The sequence below is a fragment of the Mytilus trossulus genome, chromosome 3, assembly GCF_036588685.1.
Source record: "Mytilus trossulus isolate FHL-02 chromosome 3, PNRI_Mtr1.1.1.hap1, whole genome shotgun sequence".
Lineage (NCBI taxonomy): Eukaryota > Metazoa > Mollusca > Bivalvia > Mytilida > Mytilidae > Mytilus > Mytilus trossulus.
In genome coordinates this window covers 37,194,228-37,221,424 of record NC_086375.1, presented here as the reverse complement: position 1 = coordinate 37,221,424, position 27,197 = coordinate 37,194,228, and the positions used below count along the sequence as shown (strand labels likewise).

General features: G+C 31.8%; 1 protein-coding gene across 1 annotated transcript in view; it reads left to right on the top strand.

Moving 5' to 3' along the window:
* The window catches only part of LOC134711383 (autophagy-related protein 2 homolog B-like), a 95,034-nt gene that overhangs the window by 49,513 nt on the left and 18,324 nt on the right, over positions 1–27,197 (top strand). Inside the window, exons 13-24 of the mRNA XM_063571943.1 lie at positions 2,040–2,150; positions 6,746–6,907; positions 8,370–8,470; positions 9,003–9,175; positions 10,719–10,809; positions 11,621–11,825; positions 18,101–18,243; positions 18,524–18,678; positions 21,335–21,492; positions 22,286–22,418; positions 23,814–24,031; positions 26,483–26,563. Coding sequence (XP_063428013.1) covers positions 2,040–2,150; positions 6,746–6,907; positions 8,370–8,470; positions 9,003–9,175; positions 10,719–10,809; positions 11,621–11,825; positions 18,101–18,243; positions 18,524–18,678; positions 21,335–21,492; positions 22,286–22,418; positions 23,814–24,031; positions 26,483–26,563 — 1,731 coding nt within the window. The remainder of the gene's footprint in view (positions 1–2,039; positions 2,151–6,745; positions 6,908–8,369; positions 8,471–9,002; positions 9,176–10,718; positions 10,810–11,620; positions 11,826–18,100; positions 18,244–18,523; positions 18,679–21,334; positions 21,493–22,285; positions 22,419–23,813; positions 24,032–26,482; positions 26,564–27,197) is intronic.

Here is a 27,197-nt window from a genome sequence, read left to right as displayed (position 1 = left end):
AGCTATCTATAGGTCAACAAGAAGCCTTTAGCAATGGGCAACTGTCCAGAAAGTAGATCAAACTCTAGATTATCTGTCTCTGCACTTGTGACAACTCTTAAGGTCTGTAGGTAGCCTGTTGATTCGTAAAAAGCCTGCTCCTGTCCAGCTTTCTATTGGCAGTTCAAATTTCCCACCCTTCATCCCAGTCTACGTCTTTGACAGTATATGTACCTACTAATTGTATGTATTGTTTATTTGGTCTTGTCCTGAACATGCATAAAATATTTGCCACTGGACTTGAAGCAAAGAATGATTAATCTGAATTATTTTGATTAAGGTGGTACCTAACACTACAGGGAGATAACTCTGTAAAGTCAGCTAAATGTTTTAATTACTTTGTGTTGTAAAAGAAATATTAAGCTTCTCAATGATCAAAATTGGTGTTTGTCAAACTGCTATATAACCAGTGCAATTTTTTTGACAAAACGGTTGGTTCAAAATTTTTGAAATTTTTATATTTTTGTTAAAAGGTCAAAGTTAGTACTTCGACAAAGTTTTATGAAAATTAAACGAGCCAAATAATTTTAGTGCAAGTGTTGGGTACCACCTTAAAAGCTTTCTAGTGTTTACTTCAAGGTGTACTGTCTATTCTTTCTAGTGTTTACTTGGATTACTGCATTGAAATACTTGAATAAGCAAATGAAAAATATCTAATTTTTTATTGTGAATACCCCCTCCCCCCAAAAAAAAACCATGAAAAAACAACAACAAAAAAAACCCCAGAAAAAAACAAAAATTTAGAGTGGCTGAAAGGTTGGCATATCATAATTGCTTGGGATATGATAATGTATGCATGTCAGCAACGTCTGTTTCAAATAGTTCTATTGTTTAAAAGACTTGATTTTATTTGAAACAGCCAACTGAAGAGTCATGGTGTAGTGGTTAGTGCATCAGACTACTAACACAAAGGTTCATGGTTCGATCCCTGCTCGGGGGAGGCTCTCCCTTGACACCATTTGCGAGTATGGTCTTGAGAAAACAATGATAGTCTGTCGGAAGGGGACGATAAATGGCTGACCCATGTTAAGAGAGAGTCATATCTCTTGCATTTAAAAGACGCCCTTGTAGATTTCGAAAAAGAGCAGGCTAATGCCGCTACAAGGCAGCACTTGCACCCGTAAAGTGGAAAGGGATTAATATTAGTTGTAATAACTTGTTTTCCAATTCACTATAAAAAAAAATATGTTAAAACTAAACTGAATTCATTTATATTACAGTGTTTTGTCAACAAAATCAGTTTAAATTTTGACCTATTTTAGTAATAGATATCAAGAAAAATAAAATTTACAGGAAATTGATTAAGTTAATGTATTGCAAATTGTTTACCACAACACAATACAATTTGTTTTAGTTTGTCTTTATTATATTATGACTTAACTAGCCTAATACTTGAATGAACATGGGAAATAAAAGACAATAAAGAAAATATGGAAAATTCACAAGTCCCTGGAGCTTAAGTCCTTACAATCTCTGGTTTTCAGAAATAAAAATAACATCAGCTAAAAAGCTAATATAAAATTATTCTAAGACATATAGGTAAAAATATATAAATTCATTAAAAAAGGTGAAATGAACTAAGGATGGACATAAATGACTTAATTAGTGGTCATTACAATTAAAAAAAGGGTTTAACTGAAAGCAAAAGGAAAAGCATGACTAATCTAAGTCTGCTTTTATGTGCCAATTATATTAGTTATCATATATGACATTTCTTTGTCTATACCGTCTTTACACAAACCAAGCAATTACCAGTTATTTAAGCAAAGTTTGTAAAACTTGTATCAGTATTACATGCAGATAGTTGAAGATATTGAAAAATGCTAACTTCAAAGTTCGCCAAAGTGAGACGAAGGGCAAAAATTAAGGCTTATAATACTGGTAATATACAAAGGTGTTTATTGTTTCCTTCTGTTAATGTTTTTGAAATATTTCCGTTCTTTTCACTTTGTTATCTATCAGTGGGTATATTCAATAGTACATATATATTTCTATTTCAGTTACTTGTGTTCAATAAAGATGCTGAACAACACGCCACACACATGTACAGTAGTATGCACGGTAGTGCTCCATGTATTAAAGCCACCATAACCTACATAGAACAAACAAAGGTAAATTATAGTCAGTATAAATGTACACACATGTACAGTACAGCAGTATACATGGTAGTGCTCCATGTAAAAAAGCCACCATTACCTACATAGAACAAACAAAGGTAATTTATAGTCAGTATAAATGTACACACATGTACAGTACAGCAGTATACATGGTAGTGCCCCATGTATTAAAGCCACCATAACTTACATAGAACAAACAAAGGTAATTTATAGTCAGTATAAATGTACACACATGTACAGTACAGCAGTATACATGGTAGTGCTCCATGTATTAAAGCCACCATTACCTTCATAGAACAAACAAAGGTAATTTATAGTCAGTATAAATGTACACACTTGTACAGCTGTATGCACGGTAGTGCTCCATGTAAAAAAGCCACCATTACCTACATAGAACAAACAAAGGTAATTTATAGTCAGTATAAATGTACACACATGTACAGCAGTATGCACGGTAGTGCCCCATGTAAAAAAGCCACCATTACCTACATAGAACAAACAAAGGTAATTTATTGTCAGTATAAATGTACACACATGTACAGTACAGCAGTATACATGGTAGTGCTCCATGTAAAAAAGCCACCATTACCTACATAGAACAAACAAAGGTAATTTATTGTCAGTATAAATGTACACACATGTACAGTACAGCAGTATACATGGTAGTGCTCCATGTAAAAAAGCCACCATTACCTACATAGAACAAACAAAGGTAATTTATTGTCAGTATAAATGTACACACATGTACAGCAGTATGCATGGTAGTGCCCCATGTATTAAAGCCACCATTACCTACATAGAACAAACAAAGGTAATTTATAGTCAGTATAAATGTACACACATGTACAGTACAGCAGTATACATGGTAGTGCTCCATGTATTAAAGCCACCATAACCTACATAGAACAAACAAAGGTAATTTATTGTCAGTATAAATGTACACACATGTACAGCAGTATGCATGGTAGTGCCCCATGTATTAAAGCCACCATTACCTACATAGAACAAACAAAGGTAATTTATAGTCAGTATAAATGTACACACATGTACAGTACAGCAGTATACATGGTAGTGCTCCATGTATTAAAGCCACCATAACCTACATAGAACAAACAAAGGTAATTTATTGTCAGTATAAATGTACACACATGTACAGTACAGCAGTATACATGGTAGTGCTCCATGTATTAAAGCCACCATTACCTACATAGAACAAACAAAGGTAATTTATAGTCAGTATAAATGTACACACATGTACAGTACAGCAGTATACATGGTAGTGCCCCATGTATTAAAGCCACCATAACTTACATAGAACAAACAAAGGTAATTTATAGTCAGTATAAATGTACACAAATGTACAGTACAGCAGTATGCACGGTAGTGCCCGGTGTATTTATGCCACCATAACTTACATAGAACAAACAAAGGTAAATTTATTGTCAGTATAAATGTACACACATGTACAGCAGTATGCATGGTAGTGCTCCATGTATTAAAGCCACCATAACTTATATAGAACAAACAAAGGTAAATTTACAGTCATGTAGAGTAAATGTGTATATATATGTACACATGCACAGCAAAATGCATTTGGGGTGTCATTTATCAAAGACACCATAAAAACAAATGCCAAAACCAACATAAAATTGTGTAACAAGCAGTGCATACATATATGCAGGAGAAAATGATGGGGCAGCACTTAATGTTTGAAAGACATTTAGATGTTGCTGAATGAGTTAATTATTATATAATGAAAAAAGAACTTTAGGTCTTAAAGCATACAAGGGAAAACATTTGAAATCATGTATACCATTGCAAATTTGAGTTATTTCACATTACGCATGCCAGGGTTCAATAGCTGACTACACTGACAGGGTTTGCGTTTTGCTCATTGTTGAAGTATGTGGGCTGACTTTTAGTTGAATACATTGTTTGGACTCTGATGGATAGTTGTTTCATAGGCAACATCATACTACATCACCTTATTTTTATATTTAGAAGGGAATAGTCATACCAGGAACAATGCAAATGAGAAAAATATTTTGCAAAAAAAAGGTGAATCAACATTTAAATTCACTGAAGAGAATAACTAAATTTTTAGTATGAAAGTTTTAAAAAAATTTATGAAGTTAAATCACCTTATTGTAACAGGAAATAGTAACAAATTACTTGGTAGACATCTGCTGTTTGTGGCCTAAGGGTTGTTTGTAAAAAAGTTTTATAAATGTTTTATGTAAATATTGGTTTTAGCACATTTTCTGTTATAATAAAAAACCAAACATAAACTCAAACTTTGACAAAGAAGTAGTCTTTCTATTTAATAATGCAACATTTAAAATTTATTTTGATTCAGGATCTCTCTTTGGTTTACAGTTTTCATTCATTCGTTCTCCATGAGACCTCCTTCATTTGCATAGAAAACTGTAGAGAAACTCGTGGTTTATTTTTTTGCAAAAGTTATAAAAAAACCAAGGAATTGTTAGAATCTGGAATAACTTTGAATTCTGGAAAATTGATAAGAGATTTATGCGGAAAACTTACAAAATTTATGAGGGTTAGCCATGCATACATGAATTAAGGGGGTTAGTTAGTTCATAATGAAATATAATTGAATATTAAATTAACCTAATATATGTATGCATGTCTAACTCTACTTATTTGGGTTAGTTCTCATCATACTTTTCTGATCAATTTTCCAGAATTCAAAATAATTCAAGTTTCATATAATAGTTAATTTGAATAAAAGGGGGTTTGTAAGTTCATAATGAAATATCAGTGAATGTTTAATGATCCTTTGTGTTCATGTCTAATATATATAATAAGATGTGGTTTGAGTGCCAATGAGACAAAAAATAACTCTCCATCTAAGTCACAATTTGTAAAAGTAAACCATTATAATTATAGGTCAAAGTACAGTCAGAGTCTTCAACATGGAGACTTGGCTCACACCAAACAACAACCTATAAATGGCCTAACTCTATATAGTTGAGTTAACTTTCATCATACTTTTCTGATCAATTTTCCAGAATAAAAAAAATATTCATGATTCATTTAATTCCTTGTTAAAAAGACTAAATTCTGCACTGATGTAGCCTTAAATTTCTTATAAGCATATCAAAATATGTTATCCAGTCAAAATTCATTACTATAAAACTATTTTTACCCAGAGTTCAACGACTTAGCTTTAGTTTTGTCATTTTAACGCATAGTTTACAAATTCCTCTATTCATCCTAGTTTTACAATTAGACAATGGGATAACCTCTGCAAAACACAACAAGAAAACCATTGATAGGTTTTCAATTGATATTTAAATGTATTCAAGACTTTTATGGCGAAATACTCTGACAGCTTTAAAACACATGTGAAATTACAATATGTTGTGACTGTGGCTTGACCTGTAGTTTGTTTGATCAAACCAAACTGGTCAGAAATTTGAACTAACTGCTTTAGAAAACCACAATCCTCTTACTGTCAAGTCACAGTAATTACTTTATACTGAATAACCTTTTTGGGGTAATCTGATCTCCCTTGATACACATTATTGTTACTCCCAATTTTCATTACATATTGTAAACAAAAACATAAACTTCCTGGAAATGCTATTTTAAGTACATCTGAACTTATTTCATTGATATTGTAAACAGAAACAGAAACGTCCTGTAAATTCTTTATAAGTACAATTGTACTTATTTGTATTGATACATGTACATGTATTGGATCAGTTTATTAAAGGGAAGGAATGCTTCAGTACACTTAAGATCACTTTTAAGTCTTATTGCATACATTATACCCTGTTAGGTAATATATTCATCACATGTATGTATAGAATAGAAAGTGAAACGTTTTCTGACCTTTCCCTATACATTTGTCTGTCTGTTTACATTTCATGATCTTATGATTTTCATGAACCATGAAATGTATATTATCAAAAGAAATTAATAGACCATTTTTCTTTTAAACTTTGTATGACTTTTATATATAAAGTGTAAAATTGAGAATGGAAATGTACCTATTAAAATCCCTATGTAAAACTTCAAATGACAAAAAAAGCATTATATGTCAGCCTTAAGCCTTCAACAATGAGAAAAACTCATACCATATACTGTGGATACATTTATATTCGTGGGTACCAATTGATGATTGATGAAACCTTGCATTATCATGGATATGTGATTTCGTGGTTCTGCCAAAGTCTGGATACAACTTTACCGAGAATTTGTAATTCGTTGAACATTTAAGTTTGTGGTTCACATGTTTCCACAAAACCACGGAAATTGGTCTCCAACAAATAATAATGAATGAATCCACAGTAGTCTGAAAACTAACAGCGTTATTTGTACAATACAATTTTCAAAAAACAAATATGTCAGACATGAATCAATGACAACCACTAAACACAGGCTCCTAACTTGGGACAGACACATAATTTTTTTCATTTGATCATTTATCAAAAGAATGGTTTTTTTTCTCCAAAAATGCCTGTTTGGTATTGAAATTTAAAGATAACAGACAGTAACAGTAGCCTTAGTTTTCCTAGTTCAAATTGATGCGAAGTTGTGTTAACCTTGTATTTGACATTTTGCAGGGATCAAGAAAAATCAGCCCAAGAACAGATGTCAATGTTACCATTGGTGCATGTGAGTCGGAAATTGATGTCACTATCATTGACAGAGTTAATAGTCTGCTGTCACCACCACCAAGGTCAAGGTCATGCAGTCATACAGGAAATATACCTATGTATACAGGGGTAAGTCCAAATGTTCTTGTAGCCAGAATTAAAATTAAAAAAAAAAAACCACACATCACAGGTCAGTGTCACCAACTATGCTGACCAGATAGAAATGTTTGCACAAATAAGATACAAGATCTCAGTAAAATAAGTATCAATGTGTATAAATTGTTTCCTCTTGAAAAAAAACATGGATAAAGCTAATTGCTGTACAATTTAGACATTTTGTGATAGTTTGACCTTCATTCATAAAAGTGATGAGGTTATGCCATTTTCATTTCACTATTTTGTCATTTTGTTACTTTTTCTTATTCTCATGAAACAAAAAGTAGCTGAAAAGAAGGTATAATCCTATATGACAGGGTTTCCCCTGGGTCAATTTTTTTTTTCGCCACCTCTTTCGCCAAAACAATATATTTTTCGCCACTTTATTATTTTTTTCGCCAAGTAACACAATTATATTTTTCTTTTAAAAATTTCCTTTTTTCCAGACCCCCCCCATAATAAGAAGTGGTTTTTACAACAATACAAAGCATCTTATCACTTGGAATTGATCCCTTTTGTAAGGTGTGGTCATTACATTGAAGGGTTACTCTCATGCAAACCTTTTGAATAGATTTCTTCATAACGACAGTTTCCTTTTCTAGACCATCGTAAATAAGTAAAACTATACGCTTGAAACACGTGTGTAGGTGAAACTACTTTGAAGTACAAACTCAAATCAATAATCTATTTGAAAGTTGAATGATAAAGTTTTAAATCAGAGACCTTTCTTGCTTTTGAACATTTTCGTCATAACAACAATTTTCTTTTCTGACTATCATTTTAAAGAAGGAGAGGAAGCGTAAAAAATTTGCTTCAAACACGTGCGTCGTAAAATAGGTAATTATTCCCTTTGTGACATGTGACAGAAGCCATTTAACCTTATCATTTGTCATATTATACAATCAACACCTTTATTAATTAGTCCTTTGATGTCGATAGCTATGAATGCAATCAGCTGATTATTGATTTTCTGTCAAAATCTTAACGAGTTCAAGGTGAATTCAAAGTATGGAATGATCGGTAAAGTTAGAGAAAACTGAAAAAAGTAAATAAACAAGATGGCTGAAAATAAATCGTTATATATATTTCTTTCGCCAAATTCTTTCGCCAATGACGAATTTTAATCGCCAAAATTATTATTTTTTCGCAAATTGCGAAAATGGCAACCGCCAGCGGAAACCCTGCTATATGATATAAACATATCACTATCATGACTATATGACAACTATAAAAGCTGAAGGTACATGCAGCACATTAACTTACTTGACAATTTCACTAATTAACTATGTCAAAGGCATGTCTGGCCTCGGGATAAATTCCAGGCATCACTTGTGGTGATATCTTCAGCATCTTTCTACAGAATATAGTATGGTAAATTAAAGCAACTTCTCAAGTCCATCCAATTCTAAGATATATATTCAAGTTATCATTTCAGGTCCCAGACACGTTCAGTCAGACCTTAGAAGATGGTGCTAATTCATCAGAAATGACAACAGATATAAAAGTGAATAGTTCTAATGTTAAACTCTATATCAGGTAAGTTTATTATGAAGTATATTCTTAGTAGTCATAAACAATTCATCATATTGTTACATATGATCATATAAAAAAAGAAGAGGTGGTAAGATTGACAATGAAACAACTCTTCACAAGAGACCAAATGACATAGGAAATTTACAGCTATAGGTCATCCTACAACCTTAAACAATGAGCAAAGCCCATTTGGCATAGGCAGCTATAAAAGGCCCTGAAATGACAAATGTGAAACTATTCAAACGAGAAAACTAACGGCCTAATTTATGTACAAAAAAAGGAATTTGTAACACAGCAACAAACTACAACCATTGAAATACAGGCTTCTGACTTGAGACAGACACATACATACATATAAAATGTGGCAAGGTTAAAACATGTTAGGGGATCCCAACCCTTCTCCTCATGTTAAATGGTATACATGTATTTGATTTCAAATCTGATGTAGTATGCTTGTAGTGTATTCTGTCTTTTAATGTTTCACATATAAACTACGTATATATTAATAATCTAATTTGATAAAATATATTTCCAGGTTTCCAATTCCTGATTTAAGACCACAATCACAGGTCGACAGGTTTCCATGGTGGAAAAAAAATCTACGAGAAGAAATGGTGATATTAAAACTGAATGATTTTAGATTTATAACGTCCATAAAATCCCAACAGTCAGTGTTACAGATGGACGTAATTTGTAAAGAAGTTCATGGTAGGTTTTACAAATGAATCAATTTGTCAAATCTGAAGTGAAGTACTACTCATTAGTTTCAGTAACAATATGGTAGTGTGTCCATCAAACAAATCAGAAAGCTTTTCATTATGTTAGGCTTCTGATAATTGTTGTTTGCAGTAATATTTAGAATACACTTATTATTGGACACTTGCATTTACTCAGGAACTACTTTTAGAAACCTTCTAAAATTTAGTATTATAAGGTGTACATGTCTGACTAGTAGAATTTCATCTGACCTTGATTTCATTTCATGGTTCATTAATCTATGTTAAGTTTTTGTAGGTTTTTTTAATGTTTTTTTTTTTGTCATGCAGATTTTAAACATAAATAAAGCAGGCTTTTCATCCCTTCATGTGTTCTCTTGTTAAAATTTCAACTGATCACCAACTTCCTGTCATCCAAATACTTGTTATCGGTGAAAAATAGCTCACTAACTTAATCACTCGAGATTTTATCTATCTATCTGTTAATTTAAAAATCTTTCTCTTTATTATAATTTTTTTTTATCATTTTCAGCTTTGTTGCTTTTGGGTAATGAGAATTAAATGTTTGATTTATGAGGGTGGGGTGGGCTGTGTTGGCATATCAAGAACTCATGGCTAAGCTCTTTATTATGTGTATCACATGGTCAAAATTCCTTATTTTTAGCTAAATACACAATGAATATAGATTTGTGATGAATTTTAATGAAATGCAAACATAATTTTATCAGTGTAAAATTCGTTTATCAGTGAAGTCTTTTGTTTTCATAATTATTATCTAGAAGCAAGGATTTGTATAGTTAACTATACAAATCCTTGCTAGAAGTTATCATTAAAAGTTGATAAAACTATCAAGATTATTTATTCCCACTTGCCTCATCTGCTTTAATCTCATTTTAATGTTAAAAATGGTTTTCACAAAAACCATAGATGAAACATATTTTTATAAGTACTGTTGAGAATTTTATAATGGCTTTTTATTTCTGCCACTTAGGTTTATCTAAGGTTGGCAGCACAAATGAAAAAAAGCTGAAAGAAGCTATACAGTGTTACATTTATAATATATATACAGTTAAACATATAGGTTATACAGGTGTATATTATTTTCATGAATTGGGTCAAATCAATTTGAATTTTACCCAAATCTGTTTAAACATTTGTTATGTATTGAAACCAATATTGCTCAAGTAAACAGCTGACCTTTTTGACTTCATCCTAAATCTATCTGAATTCCAGCAAAGCATTTAGTTTGAAAACCTGATTATGTCTATTTGGAATATGAGAATAGAACTAACCATTTAAAAGAAAATTAGTACCGGGTAATAGAAGACTCTTTTGGTTGTAATGCTTTCCATATTAAAGCAATATTTTTGATTTGGCTGCATTGGGTGCAAAGACTTTGTCATTCAGGTGAAAATGAATTGGTGCAATGTTACTTATTGAATGTCTTGTGTCAAACATTAAAAACCAAAGGTATAAGAAGATCTGATGAAATTGCTGAGATATACAAAATATAAAAATTGGATAATTACTTTCAGGTTCTTTTCTACTGGATCCTAACCATGAACCAGAACCATTTGCCTATGCCTGTGGGGACAATGACAATGAAGATGGATTTAATTCACCTCAGTAGGTTATATATTTGTTTGAGTCAAGAGAAAAGTATTGAAAGTCAAAATTAAGATTTTATCCACTTATTATTTGTTAATTGATAGGCCATCTAATGAATTATTTATTCATAAGCTGATAAGTCAAAGTTATAAAAATATATGATTATTTAAGAAAAAAATACATGCAAAAGACACAAGAAACTGTGAAAGTACTTTAATTCGTGGGAATCAATTTTCGTGGTTTGAGCAATATTTACATGTTCGTGGGTTTTTAAATTCGTGGATGTTGGTTTTCTTAAACAAAAAGAATTAAAGCCTTTAGAAACGAAGGTTACAAATAGTCTTGATTGAAGGAAATTGCAAAGTAAACATTGACCCACGTAAACCGTAGTGATAACACTAATTAATTCATGATAAAGTGATCAACGGTTAAAAGACCATCAAAGGTGTTAATTAGGCCATACACATGTCACCTAAAGAAAACAGTAACATAAACAAATGCTATCAACGAATCTTAAATTGTCAAATAATTCTGATCAAAATCAAGCCCATCATTAAATTATTATTTCCCATATGTACCAGAACTATGAGGATATAAAATGAGCGCTTTTTCATACTAGCATATCAATACCGAAAATCTGACTTTCATGTCTTGATTTGGACAATGGTTGTTTTATTTCGTTGGCCACTTAAATTTGTGGATAAAGTCATCCACGAAAACCACGAAAATTGGTACCCCATGAATAGAAGTACTTTCACAGTAATTATGTATGTCAAAAAGTAAAACATATAGACTAATGGTCAGTTTTATACATTCAATTTAATTTCAGAATAAGTTTAAAACTATCAAAACAGATCATATCCTTACTGGATGAACAAGGAATGAACTCTGACAATAATACCCCTCTTGATTCTCTGAATGGGGCGTGTCAGTTTGACAAAGTGGATCCATCACCATTCTCCAACAAGAAATCCATGTATGGTAAAGATGAGGATGGAAGTAAAGAAGACACCCACAAACATGTCAGTGAAGAGGTAGGAAATGAATTCTATTCTGCTTTAACTGTTACAAATTCCCTAAAAATACAATATATCAAATTATTTCAGCTTTAAGGTTCCACTAAAGTTAAAATATAGGACACTCCATAAACATCTAAACTTTGCTTGTATTTTGCAACCTATAATAAATAAAAGTCCCAAACTATGGGAACATATGTTCATTTTAATATAAGTAACTTATACACACTGTGTAAATTGTAAATAAACTTGAAATTGTTATGTCGTTGCCAAACCGGTTCTTGGGGTCAGCACTAAATTTTCAAAAAAATCTGGAGGCCTATTAGATGACTTAATTTGTTCAAAATTAGTATGGATGAATACTGTTACCTGTAATGCAGTAAGATTTTTTGGAAACTAAAAATGTTTACCCCAATAACCTGTTTCAACAAAAATTGAATTCTTGGGGTTCTTTGATATGTTGATTCTAATCATATATTTAGATTTTGGATGTTGGACCATAAAAGTTAAATGTGCAATTTAAAAATTTTAAGTTCTTAGACCACATTGATTCTGTGTCGGAAACCTATGCTGTGTCAACTATTTAATCACAATCCAATTTCAGAGCTGTATCAAGCTTGAATGTTGTGTCCATACTTGACCCAACCGTTCAGGGTTCTACCTCTGCAGCCCTGTGGATCATTTCATCTTACGATAATATGGAAAATTGAACCCACTGAAATTTTAACCCAGGGTCATATGTGAAAAACATAAGGGCTGGAGTGGTTCAATCAATCCTTTTGTCTTTATTATTCGTATATATAAAATTGAGTTCTTTGATTAATGGATTTTATATCATGCAGACTAACCAATTGGACCTCATTATTTTAGAAGTAAAGATGTTCAAAATAATGGAAAGGTCTAACACAGGATATGATCCCAAATAACTGATGACAGGTTTAACTAAGCTAACTGATTCTGTGTAATATTTAATAAAAATAAATAACAAGTTCCTAATTGAAGTACATGTATCAAAGTCAGGTGACATCATTGTCTTCCTCAGTGTTTATTTTATCCAGAAGATAAATTGAATTTTGTCAAGTTTAGACCTCTCGTATCACAAATAAAACCTGAAGTCTCATTCTGTTTCAAACAAATACATCTAGAAGACAGTTTATCACATAGCAGTACTTTACTATCCTTTCCATCTTTTGATATAACTATTATTCTATGAGAGCCATTATCTGCTACAATAATGTTACCATAAGTATCTGTACAAAGTCCTCTTGGTTTTGATAAATCCTGTGTATATTGCCAGATCTGTTTACCTGATACATCAACACAGTATACTGCTTTACCAGCCCAGTCACTATAGATTACTCTATCATTACAGTAAACAAGGCAATCTAGGTTTGATTCACACTGAACTTGTATTGACTTCAGTGTATTTCCTTCTAAGTCTACAATACGGATTTCATCACTACTCAAACCAACAACAAGAGAATCATCTGATGATGATAATCCACAGCATTTTTTATCTAATGTGATAACTTTGGTTACTATTTCATTCTCCATATTGAAGATCTTAATAGCTTTCTCACCAGGATGAGTTAGGGCAATAGTGTCCTGATTGATCTGTGTAACACACCAGGCTGCACCAGGTATATGAAACTGTTTCTCAAGCTTGCCATCAGGAGAAAGAAGCCTTACCTCATTACACGATTCCACTATTATAAGTCTTTCATCCATCAGACAAATCATATCACTAATCACCCAATGCATGTGGATATCTATCTTTTTCTCAATATTCATGGTCATTTTGCTTATGTTTGATTGTTCCTGTGATTTTACTTGTGCTTCCCTTTTCACACTTGTTTCTGTATTCAAATCCATATCTGTTTTAACAACCTTTAATTCTCCTAAGGATTCTAACTTTTTTATCATCTGTTCTATTTCATTGTTTTGCTCCATTTTGATGGTAAATTCTTTTGCCCTGTTGTCATTTTCCAGATCATCTATGTATCGTTGACATTGATGTACTTTTTGTTCAATTTGATGAACACTTAGAAATGATTGTAGTTTTGAAATGTGTGGTTCGACTGTATGTAATTGGTTTTGCATTTTCTTTAAGTTTTTCTGTTTTGCTTCAATTTCAGCTATTAAATCTGCTGCCTTGGACTTTTCCTGATTCAAGATAGTTTCTGCTTCTTGGTAAATCTTCTTCTCTAGATGGGTTAAATGTTCATCTATTTCATTGCGTATTTTCACAATGAAATCCTTTAAGCTTACATATTCTTCTTCTCCTTTTTTAATGTTTTGTGATTTGTTATTTACAATTTTACCGAAGAGATGTAAGATGGAATTTATATCTTTCTCTACAGATTCTTTAGATTTTTCGATCTTGGTTTTCTCCACAACGCTAGCTAAACTTTTTATTCCTATACATTTTGAATGACTAGTGGAGATACATTCATCACAGCAAGGCATTAAATGACTGGGGCAATACAAGTTAAGCTGTTGACCATGTTTGTCACATTCTGTTTTGATAGCTCTGACAGATGGGTTATAACTTTTAATATCAATGGTTTTATGATCACTTGACAATCTAGATCTCTTGTGATGACCAGAACATGTTGAACACAATCCTTCATCACAGTTGTAACACCAGATATCAGCTTTAGTGGTAACTTTTCCTTCTTTACAAGGTCCACATGGAATAGGTTTACTGGATGCCATGACCTGAAAATTTCCAAGATAAAAGTTATTTTGCATTCTTGTTGAGGTCCAAATAGTTAATTAATTGTGAATGGGAGGTGATATTTGGCCTGAAATGACAAATGTAAAGCATTTCAAAGGCGAAATCTAACAGCGTGATTTATGCACAATACAATGAAGGTAAAACAAATAAAATGTACAACAAACTACAACCACTGAACTGTGGTTGTATCAACCTGTGCACAACACAGCATTTTATTCTTCAGTTTGGTTTGGCTTTTTCAAACAGCTCCACACTAAACAGGACAACTGGCCACGCTAAGTTACCAATGGTGTGGTTTCTGTTTAGTTACACAGTAGATATAATTGTAGACTATTATTCTCCTGCAAAATACATATTGGAACCACATATGTGCATACAAAAAAAAAAAATTCTTAAATACTGTCGGAAACATTGCAAAAAATCTGTTAAATATGTTCCGATTCTACAAATAGATTTCATTGTGGTGAAGGGTCTATTCTTGCTACCTAAATGTAATACTGGGTCTATGGGGGTCTATTATTTAAGAACAGTGATTTTCCTGCCTTTATTTTGGGTCAGAATATAGGCCCCATTCCCAAAAAGAAAAACCCTATTTTTTTCCCAAATGAACACAGAAAATTCTCAATTAATCAACTTTTGGAAAACCCTGATGATATATATATATATTATATATACAACTCGTCTAAACATCAACCCAACAATGTTAGATCTGTAAATTTGCTTTTGCAAATTTTTTATTCTTCCCTCGCCGGGATTCTAATCCATGCTACTGTGATATCGTGACACCAAATTGCCTGCACTGCAGCCGTCCCGCTAGACCACACGACCACCTGGGTTTTCTAAAAAAGAGCTTTCACTGGCAGTATGTTACCTTTCCACATCAGTTTTAATCTAGCGGCGTACTACAGTACATGATATATAAGGCATGAAGATGTTATATATATCACAATGCACCAAAAAAAAAATATGATATAAAATTTGGTCATAATAGAAAATTGGAATTTTAATCAATTACCCCATTAAATTGGTGAAACCAATGATTGATTTTTTTTTCCCAATTCACACATTATACAACACATTTTCCCAATTGCCTAGGGCCCAGACCCCATTTGGAAAAAGTTAGGAAAATCACTAAAGAAACACCTCTTTGCAGTTTATACCTAACAAGTCATTAAATACAATAATTAATGTTTTAACTAAATACCATACCTCTAAATGTTGTAATGACAAAAGTTTAGTTCTCTTTTGCTGCTTCTTCAATGTCAATTGTCAAGATACACCCTTGGATAAGTATATCTAATCTAATGTAGATATATATATGATCCTGATTCACCTAATCAGTAAATACTTATTGATAATGACATGGACTTCAGCTGACATAGATGATAGAACTTAAAAACAAACTTTTTTATCATTAGTAGGATTTGAATTTTCTATGAGTATAATCAGAGGAAATTGATATATGTTCTTTTGGGAGAATCTGGATATTTTTTGTCCCTCATCTAATTTGTACGATGACAAAATATTTGCTGTTATATGTTAGTCCATAACCTTGTCCAGGTGTTGAAACAATATTTTCTGTGCATAAATATTTGTTTCAGATTTGAAATCTTCCTCTCAATAACTTTTTAAATGTCGTTATTATGATAATGAGCTTTAGTAGTAAACAAAGATACTTTTTTAACTGTATAATTAGATAATTTGTGTCTTGTCTGCAACAAAAGTTTTAGTATGCTAAACATGGGAATTACTATCTGGAGGTGGCATAAACTGGGTTTTTTTTTCATTTTCATCTTTCAGGAACTGCTTGAAAATATTTTTAAAAAAATAATTTTATCATGTAAATTTCTCACTTTTTATGAGTAACAGGATAGCCCTTTGTCCTACAGCACCATAGCTTACTAACGTCACCACTGAGGGAAATGAGTAAAATTCCACCGATGTTTCATGGCTTAATATGATATCTGAGTACAGTCAAGTTACTCTGGAATCACTTAAACCTACTCTGACCTGGGAGCCCTTTGTCCTACAGCACCAGAGCTTACACTGAGAGACATTTACATGTGTATTTGGTATATGGGTTCCTTGCAATGTCTAGATGTCTCAGTGATCAAGGTTAAAGTTACATGATTAGGTCCATTTCTCAATACTGTAGGCAATAGGTCAACTATATGTGGTGTGAGGAATGATTGTAAGGTGTACATATCAGTCTGACATGTTTTATCGGACTTTCACCTTATTTACACGGTAACTTTAGTTCAAAAGTCAATGGTGTGTTTCGTTCGTTGTTAATAACCATTAGCAATATGTGAACTGAAGTTGATATATTGAATGAATATAAGATGTACATATCTGTCTGGCAGGGTTCATCTGACTGTGATAAGATTTTCATGGTTTATTGGTTCATATCTTGGTCTGTTTCTTGTATACTATTAGCTATAGGTCAATTTTATTTGGTGTATACATTGAAATCTGACCTTGAATGTATGTATGTGCCTGTCCCAAGTCAGGAACCTGTAATTCAGTGGTTGTCGTTTGTTTATGTGTTACAATTTTGTTTATTCATTCATTTTTTGTACATAAATAAGGCCATTAGTAGTCTTATTTGAATTGTTTTACATTGTCATTTTGGGGCCTTTTATAGCTGACTATGCGGTGTAGGCTTTGCTCATTGTTGACGGCTGTACAGTGACCTATTGTTGTTAATTTCTGTGTCATTTTGGTCTCTTACGGAGAGTTGTCTCATTGGCAATCATATCACATCTTCTTTTTTATATTGACTTATTTTTTTGGATCATTTATAAAATGAATATTGTTAAATTGATGTGATTTTGTAGTGAACCTTAGGACTGTTAACATAAGATAGATCAAAAATGATAACGTAGGGCAGATAACTATAGTGTGCGCTCTCTTTGTATAAAAAGTTGGTTTTTTTATATGACCGCAAATTTTTTTTTATTCGTATATTGGTATCACATCATTGTCATGGTCATCAGTGTTTTCCGAAGACACTTAAATTTCCATACAATAACTATTGTTTAAAGTGAATGGATCTCTATGAAATTTTAAAAACAAGGTTTGAAACCTCATATGAATGTTGAGAGATGATTTTGGGAGTTATGGTACATCTGTTTAGGAACAAGGGGCCCAAAAGGGGTCAACAATAACATGTGTCTAATGGATCCTTCTGAAATTGTACCACAAGGTTCCAATTGATTTTGGGGGTTAATGCCATAATTGTTTAGGAAAAAGTGACCAAAAATCCAAGTATTTAGATTTTGGATATTGGACCATAATAGGTAAAAAAAAAAATTGTTTAAGTTCGTTAGACCACATTCTTTCTGTGTCAGAAACCTATGCTGTGTCAAATATTTAATCACAATCTAAATTAAGAGATGTATCAAGCTAGAATATTGTGTCCATACTGGCCCCAATTGTTCAGAGTTCAATCTACACAGTCGTATCAAGCTGCGCCCTTGCAGAGCATTTTTTTACATGTTTAAAAGTGTAGAAATTGAACTGAAGTCACTAATCAAGAATTTTTGTATTTTGACAGATGGTCATACCAGGGGACAGAGATGAGATGATGGAATTCCAGGATACCTGTTTAAACAATACAGAAATAACATTAGAGATTTATTTACCAATGGCTAACTGTTACCTACCTAGTAAAAACTTCTATGAAGTTCTATATAACAGGTAATTAAAGACCATGACATGACAGGGAATGTTAAAGATTTAAATGTGGAATACATTCCACATCTTAAATCTCCATAGTATAATGGTAAACTTACTATGAATTGTTCGAGTAGCCTACAAATTATTCTTTAAATTCCTCTAAAAATATTCTGTAACAAAGGATTCATTTTAATATTTTTGCAAGTAACATTCTGGTGTATGTTCTTTTATTTTTACAGTTTGAATTGTTTCTTCCACTTCACACCTTTGAAATATCAAATGACAAAGTTATGTCTTTCAGATTTAATAATGACTTGTTACTATGGGAACCAGTCGCACCATCACCTTTACCTACTCAGGACCAAGCTTCAGGATCTATTCAGCCATTTGATCTAAGTTGTTATCCTCAAGTTCTGCAAGATAATTTTGAGTTAGCAAAATCTGCTATTCAGTATGGTATGCATTTATGTTTAGAACAAATTCCATTGGTAACACCTCTATAATATTGGATATAACTGTACATATAATCACCAAAAATTATAAACTCTTTTACAATGTGATAATTACTAAGAATTCGGAATTCAAGCTTGTTATTAAAAGAAGATACTTAGGACATTATCAGAAGCCATAATTTGCAAAAAGACAATACCCTGTCCAAAAGAAGTAAAACCAACAAGACAATCCACAAACACTACTCTTAAATAAAAATTATACATGTACCCCAACCATAACTGAGGTTCTGGAATTGAGAAGTCTTAGCATGCTTGTAACTGATGAAAGACCAGTCAGTCACATTTAGAACAGTAACAATTCTTGAATGCAAAACCATTCATGATTGGTCTGCTATTACCAGGTAACATAACTACATAAGTCCATAATAAATAATAGGTTTGTTTGCCCAAACCCTACCTACCAGAAAAAAGCTGTCTACTCAAATTCTTTTATTATCTTGATTTGAAGAAGTTTTTTTTTAATCAAATAGGCATGAAGACTAATAAACATCTAATAGTTCAATTTCTTTTTTTGAAAAAAGAAAAGAAAATGCCTACCTACCTACCCACTGTCTCAACCTTTAGGTAGGGTTTGGGCAAACCAATTTTTATACGACCGCAAATTTTGAAAAAATTTTCGTCGTATATTGCTATCACGTTGGCGTCGTCGTCGTCGTCGTCGTCGTCGTCGTCCGAATACTTTTAGTTTTCGCACTCTAACTTTAGTAAAAGTGAATAGAAATCTATGAATTTTTAACACAAGGTTTATGACCATAAAAGGAAGGCTGGTATTGATTTTGGGAGTTTTGGTCCCAATATTTTAGGAATTAGGGGCCAAAAAGGGCCCAAATAAGCATTTTCTTGGTTTTCGCACTATAACTTTAGTTTTAGTTAATAGAAATCTATGAAATTTTGACACAAGGTTTATGACCACAAAAGAAAGGTTGGGATTGATTTTGGGAGTTTTGGTTTCAACAGTTTAGGAATTAGGGGCCAAAAAAGGGCCCAAATAAGCATTATTCTTGGTTTTCGCACAATAACTTAAGTTGAAGTAAATAGAAATCAATGAAATTTAAACACAATGTTTATGACCACAAAAGGAAGGTTGGTATTGATTTTGGGAGTTTTGGTCCCAACAGTTTAGGAATTAGGGGCCAAAAAGGGACCAAAATAAGCATTTTTCTTGGTTTTCGCACCATAGCGTTAGTATAAGTAAATAGAAATCTATGAAATTTAAACACAAGGTTTATGACTATAAAAGGAAGGTTGGTATTGATTTTGGGAGTTTTGGTCCCAACAGTTAAGGAAAAAGGGGCCCAAAGGGTCCAAAATTAAACTTTGTTTGATTTCATCAAAATTGAATAATTGGGGTTCTTTAATATGCCGAATCTAACTGTGTATGTAGATTCTTAATTTTTGGTCCCGTTTTCAAATTGGTCTACATTAAGGTCCAAAGGGTCCAAAATTAAACTTAGTTTGATTTTAACAAAAATTGAAACCTTGGGGTTCTTTGATATGCTGAATCTAAAAATGTACTTAGATTTTTGATTATTGGCACAGTTTTCAAGTTGGCCCAAATCGAGGTCCAAAATTAAACTTTGTTTGATTTCATCAAAATTGAATAATTGGGGTTCTTTAATATGCCGAATCTAACTGTGTATGTAGATTCTTAATTTTTGGTCCAGTTTTAAAATTGGTCTAAATTTAAGTGCAAAGGGTCCAAAATTAAACTTAGTTTGATTTTAACAAAAATCAAATTCTTGGGCCTTTTTGATATGCTGAATCTAAACATGTACTTAGATTTTTGATTATGGGCCCAGTTTTCAAGTTGGTCCAAATCAGGATCTAAAATTATTATATTAAGTATTGTGCAATAGCAAGTCTTTTCAATTGCACAGTATTGTGCAATGGCAAGAAATATCTAATTTCACAATATTGTGAAATAGCAAATTTTTTTTTAATTAAGAGTTATCTTTCTTTGTCCAGTAAAGTAAGCAAGAAATATCTGCAAGAATTTTTTTAATTGGAGTTATCTTTCTTTGTCCAGAATCAACTTTAATCTTTGTTACATACAATATACAATGTATATTCACTTTTTACTACCAACTGATAAATTTAAATAATCTTTACCATTCAGTGATAACAAGCAGTTTTTTTACATCTAATATTTTATAATGTATTTAAATGAGTAGTAATTGTTGCAAACTCCATTAGAATATTTTAATTGAAATTAGTTTTGGAATAAGGGAAAGGGGGATGTGATTAAAAAATTGGGTTCAATTTTTCTCATTTGAAATTTCATAAATAAAAAGAAAATTTCTTCAAACATTTTTTTGAGAGGATTAATATTCAACAGCATAGTGAATTGCTCTAAGAGAAAACAAAAATTTTAAGTTCATTTGAATACATTCATTCTGTGTCAGAAACCTATGCTGTGTCAACTATTTAATCACAATCCAAATTTAGAGCGGAATCCAGCTTGAATGTTGTGTCCATACTTGCCCCAACTGTTCAGGGTTCAACCTCTGCGGTCGTATAAAGCTACGCCCTGCGGAGCATCTGGTTTTTAAGTGTGGCCCAAAGGATCTTTAAAATATTTGTTCTGCTAATATTTTTTCCAGAATCATCAGATGAAGAAGAAGATTATAGTTACAATTATTACAGTATCCACGACAGCAAGTACCCAAGGAAGTCAAATACAAACAGTAATCAGCCATGTAAAATGTGTCTGCTTCTCAGGATTGATAAGGGGAAATTAACAACATCATTAAATTCAAAGGTATGGTGCACTTTTAAAGGTACCAATATGGAATATTTTTTTTCATATTTTAATTCATGGTGCAAATATTTGTACATAATATGACATGAGGAAAATATTAAAAATTGAAACTCTGCTTTAGAAAATGAAAAAAGATGGAACATAGATTAAATTCAATTCTGAAACTATTTCAGTTACATTGTAAAACAGCTTGATACTCCTTGTCACTGGATTCAATTTGTTAGCAGCAAATTTGGAAATTGAAAAAAATCTAACAAATGGCTGTCTTGCTAAGCTGATTTTGTGTTTACTTATCGCAACGGGGGTAAATTATCACGTTGTGATTGGTTTAACACCGTCACCTGGTGAGCCCCTATGAGACCGTATGGAGTTAGTAAATTTCATAGGGGGTTTATGACGCGTTTATGGTGACGTCATCTTTTAATGTTGTGTTTCATTGTTTATTTTTCAACAAAACGCAGCAGAACAAGTCTAACGTGCGATAAATTTGTTATACAGTTGACTACTGACCCCCTACAGACCATAAAAGGTGAATAAAATCCATAGGGGATTCAGCACAGGCCTCACCCCCTATGAATTTTACTAACCCTCTATGGATCCGTAAGGGGTCAGTAGCGAACCATATAACTTATATTATGAGATAGAGCTGCAATCTATTAATGATCATTGTTTAACATTTTAGCAAAAAATACATATAGATTTTCACCAGTGGATACATAAAAAAATGGCATTGAACATACTTTTAAACTTGTATTTTTATGATCATTTCATAAATTTTTATTATGATTGATAGGCAGAAGACACTAAAGGTGCAGCAGTTGCAGTGTTACAGAATGCAAACTTGTTTACAGTGTCACACTTCAAAGGAGATCCAAGTCTACAATATATATGTTTCATTAGCAACCAGGTGGAACTATATCACTCAGGTAAAATATACCAGAAGACAATATATATGTTTCATTAGCAACCAGGTGGAACTCTATCGCTCAGGTAAAATATTCCAGAAGATAATATATATGTTTCAACAGCAACCAGATGGACCCTGGTCACGTCACAATTAGTCATATAATGACATAATCTTTTGGTTATATGACATTTCAGTAGGATGCTATAATGTTTGTCTTGTAAACTAGCTGACTTCAATTCGATTCAATTCAAAGCTTTATTTATAGTCGGCATGTTACATAACAAATAAACATAAGCTCTTTGAGTTTTTATAAACAACAAATACATACATTTACATAATAATCATATACAATACAAATATTATAACATAAAAGACATAGAACATACATTTCATGCACATTTAGGCTGCACTTTTTAAATATTATATATTAAACACATGCATAAGCACTAAAAGCAAACATAAAAACTAAAGCACAGCATTCACAAATTATAAAAAGCCAGGCAAACAGTCACAAAAATCAGCACTATTACTTCACTGTAACATTATCATTCTGATTAAACATATGCTGTAATATAGAAGAGTGGGAAACCTGTTGTATAAAAGGGTTACCTAAAAATTTTATCTTTTGAATGATTGTCATATTTCAACATTTTGATAATAAATTCATAGAAAACATTCTCGTAAATAAGAATAATAGAAATAAAATTGAATTTAGAACAAAATTTCAATATAACATTAAAATTTCCCTCAAAATATAACAAACAATGAGTAAATGAAGTTATAGAAGCTATGTGTAAAAAAAAAATGTTACTATGCAAATAGATTCTTCAAATACCAAATTCTATTTATCTTTCCTTCATTTTTATGCCCCACCTACGATAGTAGAGGGGCATTATGTTTTCTGGTCTGTGCCATGTCGTTCGTCCCTCTGTCCTGCTTCAGGTTAAAGTTTTTGGTCAAGGTAGTTTTGATGAAGTTGAAGTCCAATCAACTTGAAACTTAGTACATGTATACATGTGCCCTATGATATGATCTTTCTAATTTAACTGCCAAATTAGAGTTTTGACCCCAATTTTACGGTTCACTGAACATAGAAAAATGAAAGTGCAAATTTCAGGTTAAAGTTTTTGGTCAAGGTAGTTTTTGATAAAGTAGAAGTCCAATCAACATAAAACTCAGTGTACATGTTCCCTTTGATAACATCATTCTAATTGTAATGCCAAATTAGAGAATTTATTCCAATTTCACGGTCCAATAAACATAGAAAATGATAGTGCGAGTGGGGCATCCGTGTAATGTGGACACATTCTTGTTTTTATCTGAACAGACATAACTTTAAAATCATTTTATTCACACACAAAAATGTGTCTTGCATTTTTACTGTGTATATATATATATGTTATTATTTCTTTAGGTACTTTATCACCATCTGAAGATTTTTCCTTAGTACCAACTTGTGAGAACGTTAGTTATATCCCAGCGTGTTTAAAGAAATGTAGGAAAATCTACCCCACAGAAACAGGGGTTAACAATAAATTAGATCTTAGTAATGAAGACATGCTCTCTGTAGCTGTTAGAATCAAGAAAGATACCACTGCTATTAATGATCTGACTAAAGACGAAAAAGTAAAGGTAAGAACATGTACGATAATTTCTAGGTTGGTGCTGGGTTACAAACATGGCTGTGTGATATGAATAGAAATTATCCGTTAATTCCAACATTGGTGTTTCCAGTTTGTTAAAGTTGGGTTTTTATACGACCGCAAATTTTGAAAAAAATTTCGTCGTATATTGCTATCACGTTGGCGTCGTCGTCGTCGTCGTCGTCGTCGTCGTCGTCGTCCGAATACTTTTAGTTTTCGCACTCTAACTTTAGTAAAAATGAATAGAAATCTATGAAATTTTAACACAAGGTTTATGACCACAAAAGGAAGGTTGGTATTGATTTTGGGAGTTTTGGTCCAAACATTTTAGGAATTAGGGGCCAAAAAGGGCCCAAATAAGCATTTTCTTGGTTTTCGCGCTATAACTTTAGTTTAAGTTTATAGAAATCTATGAAATTTTGACAAAAGGTTTATGACCACAAAAGAAAGGTTGGGATTGATTTTGGGAGTTTTGGTTTCAACAGTTTAGGAATTAAGGGCCAAAAAAGGGCCCAAATAAGCATTATTCTTGGTTTTCCCACCATAACTTTAGTACAAGTAAATAGAAATCTATGAAATTTAAACACAAGTTTTATGACCATAAAAGGAAGGTTGGTAATGATTTTGGGAGTTTTGGTCCTAACAGTTTAGGAAAAAGGGGCCCAAAGGGTCCAAAATTAAACTTTGTTTGATTTCATCAAGAATTGAATAATTGGGGTTCTTTGATATGTGGAATCTAACTGTGTATGTAGATTCTTAATTTTTGGTCCATTTTCAAATTGGTCTACATGCATTAAGGTCCAAAGGGTCCAAAATTAAACTTACCCTAACCCTAACCCTAACCCTAACCCTAACCCTTAGTTTGATTTTGACAAAAAATTAATCAGTTAGGTTCTTTGATATGCTGAATCTAAAAATGTATTTAGATTCTTGATTATTGGCCCTGTTTTCAAGTTGGTCCAAATCGGGGTCCAAAATTAAACTTTGTTTGATTTCATTAAAAATTGAATAAATGGGGTTCTTTGATATGCCAAATCTAACTGTGTATGTAGATTCTTCATTTTTGGTCCTGTTTTCAAATTGGTCTACATTAAAGTCCAAAGGGTCCAAAATTAAACTTAGTTTGATTTTAACAAAAATTGAAATCTTGGGGTTCTTTGATATGCTGAATCCAAACATGTACTTAGATTTTTGATTATTTGGTCCAAATCAGGATCTAAAATATTATATTAAGTATTGTGCAATAGCAAGTCTTTTCAATTGCACAGTATTGCACAATGGCAAGACATATCTAATTGCACAATATTGTGAAATAGCAATATTTTTTTTTAATAAGAGTTATCTTTCTTTGTCCAGAATAGTAACCAAAAATATCTAATTGCACAATATTGTGAAATAGCAATATATTTTTTTAATTGGAGTTATCTTTCTTTGTCCAGAATCAACTCAAATCTTTGTTATATACAATGTATATTCACTTTTTACTACCAACTGATAAATTAAAATAATCTTTACCATTCAGTGATAACAAGCAGTTTTTTTTCATCTTAATATTTTATGATGTATTTAAATGAGTAGTTATTGTTGCAAACTCCATTAGAAATTTAATTGAGATTAATATGGAATAAGGGAAAGGGGGATGTAATAAAAAAAAATGGGTTCAATTTTCTCATTTGAAATGAAATTTCATAAATAAAATGAAAATTTCTTCAAACATTTTTTTGGGAGGATTAATATTCAACAGCATAGTGAATTGCTCTAAGAGAAAACAAAAATTTTAAGTTCATTAGAACACATTCATTCTGTGTCAGAAACCTATGCTGTGTCAACTATTTAATCACAATCCAAATTTAGAGCTGAATCCAGCTTGAATGTTGTGTCCATTCTTGCCCCAACCGTTCAGGGTTCAACCTCTGCGGTCGTATAAAGCTACGCCCTGCGGAGCATCTGGTTAGTCATTTCACAGAAAGTTATAAAGGTGCATAAAATCATAATTTAATACTTGATGTCCAATGGCAATTATTTCAATCAAAATCAGAATATGTTCCATTGAAATCCTGCAATATATTACCACAGGGTTCAACGTTTTAGCCTTAATTTCCCCAAATAATTGAATGCCATTTTTATTCTTATATGATTATTTTTTAAGTAATTTTTTGAAGTAATCTAGAATGATATAGAAGTATTCTTGTATGTTCATTTTCCATAGGCAGAAAAAATATGTTTTTGTAGACAATTTGGAATGTTTTATGCATTTGTACAAAAATATATGCAGTGTAAACTATATTTAGAATAGAAAAAGATATGGGTTTCTTGTTTTTAAATAAAATTTTACTTTTAATCAGGTAAAAAGTAGTCATCCTGCTAAGTGTGATGTATGAATAATTTGTATATTTCAATGAAAAGCAATTTCAAAATCTTATTTCATTTTTTCCTGTAGGAATTTTTGGTATCATTGGGTGTTCATGGAGCCACATTGCGCCATAAAATAGTAGAATCTGGTTGCAGTTGGATATCACAGGTATTGAGAAATAGATTATAATGAATATAAAGGTTAATTAATGTTTTAGATTTATATGAGTAACAGGAAATTTAAAAGATTTAACAAACTTTTTATAAGGAGTCATGCTTTTAACACATGAAGATAAAAGTCCAGTAGTGACATGACTATGAAGACTGAATACAAATAAGACAATACATTCAAAAACATATTTAAATCTATCAATTATAATTATACAAAAGATGTCATAAAACAACATTTAGTAAGCTATAAATTGACCAGACCTCAGCCAAGTAGAGGATAACTTTGAAAGAATCATATTTTGAATAATGTCATCATTAAATTTTAAAATTATGGTGGTAACAATTGTCACTTATTTTCCCAACATAGTTTATATTATATTCAACATGTAAGTTGTCTGTTAAGGTGGTACCCAACACCTGAACTAAAATTAATTTGGCAATATTTACTTTGAACCTTTGACAAAAATATAAAAATTTCAAAAAAATTGAACCAACCGTTTAATCAGAAAAAAATACACTGGTTATATAGCAGTTTGACAAAAAATTATTTTGATCTGACATTGAGAAGCTTAATATTCCCTTAACAACGCAATGTAATTAAAATGTTTTCTCCCTGTAGTGTTAGGTACCAC